Below are 10,070 nucleotides of genomic sequence, written 5' to 3'. Positions count from 1 at the left end.
CCAGTTATTTATAGTCATGGAAGAAAGTTGTGCTCTCAGTCACTTAAAATAATGACTGCATTTACATTACATTAACTGCTTAATTAAGAACTTCAGTTAGTAATTTACTAAAGATATACTTTTCACCTATTTCTTTTGTCCCATTTTTTCTTAGATGGGAGTTAAGGGCAGCGAATCACATACATGAGCACAGTTATTACGAATTTACAGGCAGAAGTAAATATACTGGTATTGATAAAACATGGAAATGGACAAGTTTTGTAGTAACTAGTGAAACAACAATTACTGGGTGTATACTTAAATTAAAATCAAATATATTCTTATTTTTAAAAATAGAATCTGCATATCTAAAGAAATCAGAAATTCAATTTGATATGGCTATTCCCTTATTATCATGAAAAGGAAAATGCATGCACTTATAAATATCTCAATTTTACTACATATTTTTAGTAGAAATTAGAGTAGAATATATGTGTTTTCTTAACACAAATTTTAAAAGTGGATTCCCTTTTTGATGTACAATTAACTTCCAATAATATGAGTTATTCCCATAATTAGGAAAAGACATATATTCCCCAATTTTTTATTTATTTATTTATTTTTGTTGGTATTCAAGAACAGAGAATACCAAAAAGGGTGCTAGTCTTTATCTACTAAAAGATTGTTTCAAAAAGGAAAAAGAACAATGCTTTCTCCAAGTCTATGACAGGGAAAAGGGGGAAAAAAAATAGTTTCAGTTGTACCAAAAATTATTTGGGGTAGACACCAGGCAAAATTTCCCAGTCTTTTCCCACTGGGAAAAACAACCTATGTAAGTTGCAAAACGAATGCTCTCAGTGCAACCTTTCTTTTTTTTTTTTTACATTGGTAAAGTTAAACATGTATGTCAGGAACAACTGAAGACTGTTGATTCTGCTTCAGAACAAGGATATAGAATGATCTCTTAATGTCACTGGTAGCCATGCTTTTATATGACTGGAAAATATCCCCTGTAAGAACTTACTTTGAGTGAAACAGACCTACAAAGACATTGTAACTGTAGCCCTGATTAGCTTCATCTGACAATGCAAAAATATTGCACTTTAGACAGGTTCATTTTGTTCCCAAAATGAAATTAAGTCAAAGATGACAAATTTTTTGCTCTGGAACACAATTCTCAGAACAGCTTATGCCAAATGCGGGTAAGGTTATCTGCTTTTTTATTCCAGAGGCAAAAAGGTCTCAAGTGTACAGCAGAAAATCAAACTTTCAAAAAACGCTGAAATTATTACCAGTTCTACTGCATAACCAGCATCTGTTCTCATATAAAAAAATAGTGGTCGCATTAAACTTTATTGCACCATCAATTTTAAAATATCCCCCATTCAAGTCAAATATTAAATTATTTTTATCAAACAAAATATAAGGTCTTCTTTAAAATAGCAAGTAGATATAGTGCAGGCGCTATACAGAAAATGAAGTCTATAGGAATTATATACATCAAATCAGAAATGACAGAAAACAATCATTATGTTCTTTTCTATGATTAAAAAAAGATTGCAAAAAGATTGTGTAGGCTATTTATTGTATGCAAGAAAAGCATCCCTCCTCATTCAAGGTGTTGAAGCAGGTGAAGCCTTCAAGCTGTCAAGTGCTGCATGAATTCTGAAGTGCAACCTGGACTCCATAGAGTATTCTTTGTAGTTGTTTCTGCAAAACATACAAATTATTTAAAGAAAAATATGTTTAAACTAGATTATTTCTACTTCACACATGCAGGGAAGTACCAAAGTTTACAGCCTTCGTTCCTTCAAGAGGAAACAGAGGTTGACACAGATAAGAGTTACGAGACATTCAAAGCTTCATCCACAAACTGAGCAGAGAAGCCTTGTATCAGTACAAAAAATTGTCCTGATAAACTGAACCCATGTTTTACATCACTTTCACTTATTTTGATCCTTTTAAGAGTCCTCTCAATTACTGAAGGTTGTTGTACAAAGACAAGCCAAAATACTACAGAAAAGTAAGGCTGTTAACTGAAAGTGTATGTTCTGCATAAAACACAACTCAGCCAGAGTTATAAAACACAGAGAAATCACATTATGTAAATGTACCCCCCATCCCACATCCTCCCCCGTCCCCAGAAAAAAACCCAAAAGCAAGTACAAACTGCAGTGGACAAAAAACTATGCTTCTAAAAAGCTTTTGTTTCTAACTCATGTTTGCAACACTATTGCATGACTGGCATGCTTCTCTATACACACGAGGGACATTCTACCCCATACTACAATCTACAGATGATGCAAACATGCTGCTCTACAGTAAATTTAGCTTCAGCTGGTCTTCTGTGACAGGACGTGAAAGGGAAAAGGGGTGTGATCAGACGTGTACTGGCTTTTAATCTACTTCTACTAACACCTTTAGCACAGCAGGTTTAGGCCTCACAGCTGCTCTCTGGGACAGATGGTACAGATCCTTTCTTTGGACTCTCCAGCTCCACCCCATGCATGCAGTGGAGCTTCAGCATCCCTGAAGCCCAAATGAAAAGGAAACATTTTTCCCTTCATACTGTCATTTTTTGATTCTGTCTACACTGTGTCTGAAGGAGAGAGTTTCATGAAAATGCAAAATTCAACTATACCAGACAAGATCTTCAAACCAAGAACACAGATTTATAATGACTTGTATTTTGCAAAGAAGCTGTCAGGAAAGAAACCACACACCTTCATTGCCACAAATATTCAGCTATTCTTAATTTACAGGGTGATGGCAAAAAAAAATCCACTTACTTTGCAGTTTCTATGTATCTTATTGCTTTTTCTCTCTCATCCTGTTGTTTGTACAGAAGACCCAATTCATATAGGGTGAACGGCACCAAGTAATTATCATATTTTATTTGTTTCTCACTAGAAAATCAGAAAAACACAGAAATGGTTACTTACAACCTTGTCTCAAGCAAGCAGTTAATTTCTAAATGCAATCACTGCCTCTAAGAACATGTCGCCAGAGAAAATGCTTCGTAATCTTTTTTACTCGTTAGCTCTGTACATGTAATTATACCTGTACACAGTTGATGTAAAATACTGCCAATGTGACCTTGTAGGAGTAAAAATTTATCTTTCCTACCTCACTTTTGCCTTGTCATACGTTACCCAAGCTACAACAAACATAAAACTAAGATCCTATTGATGTGATGTATAGTTCAAAAAAACCCCCAACCATACAAAGCCCTACCCTGAGACAAAAATATTCTTTAGGTTATGCAGTATAATACAAATACTTTGTTTCCACACACAAAATTAAGACTGCTTTACTCTAGCTTGTCTGAATAAACTGCAGAGAAGTAAGAAAATTCAACTTTTCCTCAACACAAGAAATTTTCAGAATTACTGTGGCTGTTAGGCATCCCTGAAGATCATCCAATCCAATCCCCTGATCAAAGTAAGGCATACAACAGCAAACTGTCCAGGACTGTGGCCATCAAACTTTCAAATATATTCAAGGATGGAGACTCCACAGTCTCTCTAGGTAACCTGAGCTAATGTTTGACCAACTTGACAGTAAATTAAAACAAACCAAAACCCACACCCTTATGTTCAAACAGTATTTCCTGTATTTCAGTTCCTGCCTGTTATCTCTTGTTCCATCACTGGGAACCACTGAGGAGAGTTCTCTCCCTCTCTCTCTCTCCCTCCATCTTACACACTCTTTTAGGTCTTCCCTTCTCTAGGCTGAACACTCCCTGCTCTCTCAGTTTTTTCTTATATGACAGATGCTTTAATCCTGTAATCATCGTTAGACTTGTTCCAGTGCGTACATGCCTCTCGTACAAATAAGTCCAACTCTAGAGACAGTACTCCGCATGTGGGCTCCCCAGTGCTGAGATGGGAGGAGGATCATTATCATGACTTCCTGAGGACAGTCTTCCTAATGCAACTCAGGACACTTCATTGCAAAGGCACATTGCTGGCTCATAGTCACCTCCAGGCGGAATATGACACCCCAGATTCCTGAGTCATTTTCTGACAAGCTGCTCTCCAAGAAGTCAGCCCCTGTGCTGGTGCATGGGGATATTGCTCCCCAGAGGCTGGAAATGACACCTCCCATTTTGGAACTTCATTATACTACTGGCAGCCCATTCCTCCAACCTGCCCAGGTTGCTCTGAATGGCCGCACACCCCTCTGGCTTATCAGTTACTCCCTCCCACTTTGTATCAAGAGCACATTTGCTGAGCTTGCTTGATTCTGTTCCATCATCAGCTTCTTAATGATGATGTTAAAAACTACTGGCCCCAGCAATGAACTCTGCACTTCTCCACTGGTGACTTCACGCTGCTTATCACAGCTCTTCAAAACCAGCAGTTCAGTCAGATTTCAGCCCACCTCATCATCCACTCATCTAGTTGAGATTTCGGTCAGTTTCTTTGTGGTGACATAGGAGACTCTTAAAAACCTTTCTAAAGCCAAGATAAAGAGTGCCCACCATCTACTGAGTCATTCATCTTATTGTGGAAGACTATAAGGATGATTAAGTATTATTTCGCTTTCATAAATCCATTCTGACTACTCTACCTTGCCAGGGACTGATGAGGATTTGACTTGCCTGAGGTTTCCCAGATCCTCCTTCTTGCCCTTCTTAAAGATAGGGGTGACCTTTGTTTCCTTCTGGTCTCCATGAGCTTCCCCTAAATGCCATGACCTTCCAAAGATAATGGTGCCACAATGACATTGGCCAGCTCCCTCAGCACTCATGGATATATGCTAATGTCCTGCGTACTTCGATACATCCAGTTGCCATGGACATATATAGGCCTAGTCTGTTCATGCTTTTCCTAACCTTACCCTCCTTCAGCAAGGGTAATTGTTCCTTGTTCCAGACTTCCCCACAGGTTTCATGGATCTCAGACTCCTGATCTTGCCACTAGAGAACAAGGTGAAGAAGATTATCACGTATTTTGGCCTTTCCTGTGCCTTTTACAATTGAATCTGATTCTTATCTGGACAGAATAACATCAACCAATACTGCAGAACAAAAAAGTTCTTAACAAGTACTGGGAAAGCTTTCAACATTTTCAGCAGCACTTCTACAGAGGCACCTCATCCATCAAGATAAGCCTTGATGAGAAAGCACGTCTTTGAGCAGGGGGACTGCTGATGTGAGGAACAGTCTTAAAACACTGTAGCAGCCCTAGATATGCAGAAAGCAAAGCTGAACACAATGTATTTAATTTACCAGAAACCTTCTCCTACTCCCCACGCAAAACACTTTATGAACAACTGTTGTCTTTAGATTTTTTTTTAATATCTCAGCTCTGAAAGCCTGTACATTGCCAACTACCTTTGGAACAAGATTTTCCATAAATACCATTCCTTTAACTTGCAAGCAATCATATCCCACTGCCTTGTAACTTGCAAAGTGTTTGACTAAACTCACATGGGATCTTAAAAATGGTAAAAGAAAACAAGATGGAAAGAAAATTAAAGCATACAGTAGAATTATAAATAACAAATACGCCTAAAGTATTAAATTTTGTAAATTACTTGTTAGAAAAACTGCTCACGTAAAAACGCTTTTTCAGCCCAAATACTTTAAAACCTATTAAAAGTTTACAACTACAACCAGCATATGACTCATGTTTTACAATGAGAACTTACTACAGGAGATAAGGATCTGACACCTAAAGTATTTAATAAATCTGTAACACAGGAAAATCAAGTTTTCAGCTGAAACATGCAGCAACAACAACTTCTCATCTACATGGGAAAGCATTGACTACTAAAGCACTAAATCCTGAAAAAAATCCCAGGAAACCTAAGTGAATTATCTTTACTTACCGACAGTTCTGCAAATACAATTCTAAATGCATTTGGATGTGTTACCCAGCAGTTTGATTTATGTGGTCTAAAACACCACATATATAAAGCTATATAAATGCTACATTGCTACAGAAAAATACTAGCAAAGTTTTGTGGTTCTATGACTACTTTCAGAGATATTTTAATTTCAGATCCTTAAAAGGATGTTGAAAATTATACAAAATTCTAACATCACAGTTTCTACAGAGTATCAGAAATTCCACCAAAAGCTATAAAATGTAAAGGTTGAAATATATTTCTGTTACTTTTTTACCTCTGAATTACTTTACTGAAACACAGTTCAGCTTGCATGAGTCTTCCCAAGTGTTTCAGACAGAGGCCTTTCAGTAGCTGCAGCATGCACACGTCATCTATATAATACTCATTGTGATCTAACAAGAAAAGCAAGATAGATCAATTAAGTATAAGACATTGTGAAAAGGAAAATTAGATTTTCAGTAGGGAATATGTATTCAGACTCAGGACGTTGTTTCTTATGTTTTATACCTCAAAATATACAAAACCTTCATGCACAATTTAAAATGTCTACTAAAGAAGATGTGTCCACAACACCTGCATTTTCCTCTTTAAAGAGAGTCATAAAATAAGAAGAAATTGAAACAACCAACAAACAGGCACAGACTGGCATTAAAGATTTCTGTACTTGTAACATCTAAACCTACAGTGGGATAGGAACCACCACACTATCTTAATAGCTTCCTGTGTGTTGTGGTTTTTCTCTGGGTCAATTTGCTTTTACACCCCACACACAATTATTACTAGTTGAGAGAAGGTTTATGCAGACAAAAGAGACACGATTTGGGGAAAATAATATGAACATTTATTACTAACCAAATAAAAACTACTAAAGAACTATACCTACAATAATTCTACTTAGGTAAAAGTGCTATGTACGTACAGAAATACTCCTCCCCCCTTTATACCAGTCCAAAGAGGAGAAGCAATCGCATTCTCCATTCTCGGAATTCCAGCTCTCTCTGTAGTAATTCTGCAGCAGTACTCTCGTCGCAGTTGGAACTTTTTCATCTCTCTCTCTCTCGCTTTGTGTTGGCCTCCAGGGCTGGGCCTACCCCCCTCCTGGGCTAAGACCAAAGGCTGGGGGTTACCCAGGTCTTGAAGGGTCTTCCTTCCATAGGCTTAAAAGGGGACACTTGCTTGCTATGGATCTTCTTCCACAGGGTTACAGGGGATAATGGCTTAAGAGTTCACCCCTGTTTCCCTACGGAGGTCCCTCCCCATGGGAAAACAGTCCTTGATAGACTTCTCGGCATGGGTCTAGCATGGATTCCACACACACACGGATCCCAACATCCCTACCCGAGCCGCTTTTACTCCAGCGTAGGTCTTGTCAGGGTCACAAAATCTTCAACAACAGTATGGATCCACACACACATGGATCCCAAGCTTACCCAAGCCATTCTGCTCCAGCGTAAGCTTCATTCCCCTCAGGGTCATAAAATCTTCAACAGCAGTATGGATCCACACACACAGCTTCCAGTATCTCACTTGAGCCATCTCGCTCCAGCGTGAGTTTCTCTCAAGGTCACAAATTTCCAGTACCAGCAGCATGGATCTCTCATTGAGATCCTAACTTATCCGAGCTGTCCTTGCTCCGGCATAAGCATCATCCACTTCAAGGGCCATAAAGTCTTCAACAGGACTCTGTCTCATTTCAGTCCCTCTCATGAAGTCTTGATTCTCTTCGGTACATCCACAAACTCCTCTGTGAGCTGCATGGGGGGGTCTCCTCACCCCAACAATCTCCTACAGGTAGCAGGGATTTATTTTTTTCAGTCTTTTCCCTGCTGAAGGGAAAGAGCAAAAAAGGGGGAGACACAAGCCCCCCCTTTGCACAGTTCTTCTTTCTCCTCCGGTTTGACCTTGGAAGTCCCTTATTTCCTCGCTGGAATTTCTCTGCAGCTGTTTCTGTCCAAGTAGTTACTCTTTTAAACTTTTTTTTCTTCACTCTTTTACAAGAGAGAAAGGAGGCTTCAGTGCCGCACTTGCCCCCCCCTCCCCGGCCCAAGCCAGAGTAGAAGGGAGCCTGGCCCTGTTCGGGCCCGCTGCTCTTCGACACGGCTGCTGCTCCCTAATTTTAACTGTGCAACAAGACCTTCTCTTCCGTTTTCTTAAAGATGTAATTAGCAAAGGCATCACTGAATTTTTAACTGGCCTTTTTGTCCGGAAATTACCTGGACAAAACCATCCTCAGCCCCAGGGGCTGGCCAACTGGGCAAAACCACGACACTGTGTTACAGAGCACTTGCAGACCTCCAGTAGCACCAGTAATATGAAAAAGCACTAAATCACACTATGACTCTGTCCTACAGAGCTTTCCAGAAGCATTATTTTGCAGTACCAATTCAAGAAACCATAGTAATTCCATCATCTCTAATGATTAAGAAGTCTCAGTATAATGTATAACATTTGAGAAATTCAATAAAGTTTTACCTTCAATAGGACTAAAAATACCCGATGAAAGAAGGTTTTTGAATCAATTCAAAATGTACTTAACGTGTGTGGTCCTTTTCTGTTCCCTTAGTTTACAGCATTTGCTGTGTGCAAGGAGGGAAAAGAAAGGAAAGAAAACACATATGGATAGACAGATGGCAGCACATACTTAACAATTCAGGAAGCAAAACACTCTCACTTCAGATCATGTTGTTTACAACTAATTACCAGCTCTCTAAGGTCATGGTAATTTTTTTCTTAACAGTCTGCCAAAGAAATCCTACGTAAACACCTCTGAAACATGCAAGACTAACACATGAAGGATTCAAAGAAGTGCTTTATCACTACATTCAGGCTTATTTCTGTCTGTGTTTAAACCTAGAAAGTCTCAATAGATAGTAACTCACAGACTGCACTTTTAGCGGCATGCAGAAGCACACTGGGCAAGTACTTTGCATTCTCTGTAGTCTGCTTTGCTAGGCTAAGGTATTGGATTCATGTGTCTTCTCTTGAAGGACTTATTCACTGAAATTACTGAGGGCGCATACTCATGTCAGTGAAGGCTTGCCAGTCTTTAGCAAGTACAGCTAGTACCTCCCTGGTATTTCCCAAAAGAATAGAAGTTATCATGCCAAAACCAAAACAGTAAATGACAACAAAGGCACAGTATTAGTACAGACAACTTTGCAATCAACCTGGAAAAACCATCTTCTTGCAGTCCTCTGCACCAGAGGAAGTATCACTATTCAAATTACTAAACATGGAACGAATTTTTCTTGAAGTTACATATTCCTTTTTTTATACATTATAAATTACAAGAAAGGAAAAATAAGATTTCCAGAAATCCTGAGGGGAAAAAGAAGAAAAACTACATCTCTATTATCTTTCCTCTGTTCCTTCTACCCTCTCTATTTTCAGCTCTATACAACATAAAATTACTTGCAATCCTTGAGAGAGTCCTTGCTGTGACTATTCATGTGAAGCAAATGAAGTAAAAGCAGCCCTCTCTAAGAAGTCTCAATCCCTAAATGACCTTTGTGTATAATCAACACACTTTTTTACAACACTTTAGTAGTCATTCAACACTATCTAGTACTTAAAACTGTCTCTTAAAGTAATATTGTAACCTTGTCATACTCTACTAATAGCCTTAATCACTTCTGCTTTGGGTCTTAATTCATCAGCAATTCTGGTAATCAGAGTCTTTATCTTGTCTGAGTCCGTATCTTTAAAAGCAAATCAGGGTCACACAAGCAAAGTCCAGAACACAACTATATTTGGCTGAGGTTATTACTAAAAAAAGACACAGAAAGCATACATGCTTACAGATTACATCGTATTTGCAAACAGCGTATTTCCACAAGAAAATCATAAGTTTTATTTCTGTCCCTTTTATTTTGGTACCTTGTACATCCCCACTTAGCGTTTTGAAAAGACTTTTATTTTATAATTACAGCTGATTAGTATCTATAGCACAAGCCTCTGCATGATACAGCACAGGATTCCCAAGAGGTTCTGTCAGAACCCTCCATGCAGAACTCATGGGAACATTATTTCATTGGCAAATATCTTGCATATCACTATACTTTTGTTTCATTATGACAACTGCAAAAAAAAGGCAAACCACTTGAGATTTAAGAGGCACACTATTGATTCTGCAGAGACCATAAAAAAAGTTAAGGACCCAATTCAATAATGGCCTTCCAAGTTACTCTCATTTGGTTTATTATACTATCAAGACTTCACCACTATGTATTTCTTCT

General features: G+C 38.4%; 1 protein-coding gene across 5 annotated transcripts in view; it reads right to left on the bottom strand.

Moving 5' to 3' along the window:
* Positions 1–863: 863 nt before the first annotated feature.
* TTC39B (tetratricopeptide repeat domain 39B) overlaps positions 864–10,070 on the bottom strand; it is a 70,638-nt gene continuing 61,431 nt past the window's right edge. For 4 of the 5 annotated variants that reach the window (XM_027910209.1, XM_027910231.1, XM_027910202.1 and 1 more), the window contains 3 exons: positions 6,110–6,227; positions 2,769–2,885; positions 864–1,689 (listed from right to left, as the gene is read on the bottom strand). In XM_027910209.1, the coding sequence (XP_027766010.1) occupies positions 1,593–1,689; positions 2,769–2,885; positions 6,110–6,227 (332 nt within the window). In that variant the 3' untranslated portion in view covers positions 864–1,592. Of the gene's footprint in view, positions 1,690–2,764; positions 2,886–6,109; positions 6,228–10,070 lie in introns of all 5 variants that reach the window. The other variant, XM_027910216.1, reaches the window with a different exon arrangement.

The sequence above is a fragment of the Empidonax traillii genome, unplaced genomic scaffold (assembly GCF_003031625.1).
Source record: "Empidonax traillii isolate 1590-97213 ecotype Southwest subspecies unplaced genomic scaffold, ASM303162v1 scaffold28:size2823434, whole genome shotgun sequence".
Taxonomy (NCBI): domain Eukaryota; kingdom Metazoa; phylum Chordata; class Aves; order Passeriformes; family Tyrannidae; genus Empidonax; species Empidonax traillii.
This window is presented reverse-complemented; position numbering and strand designations above follow the sequence as displayed.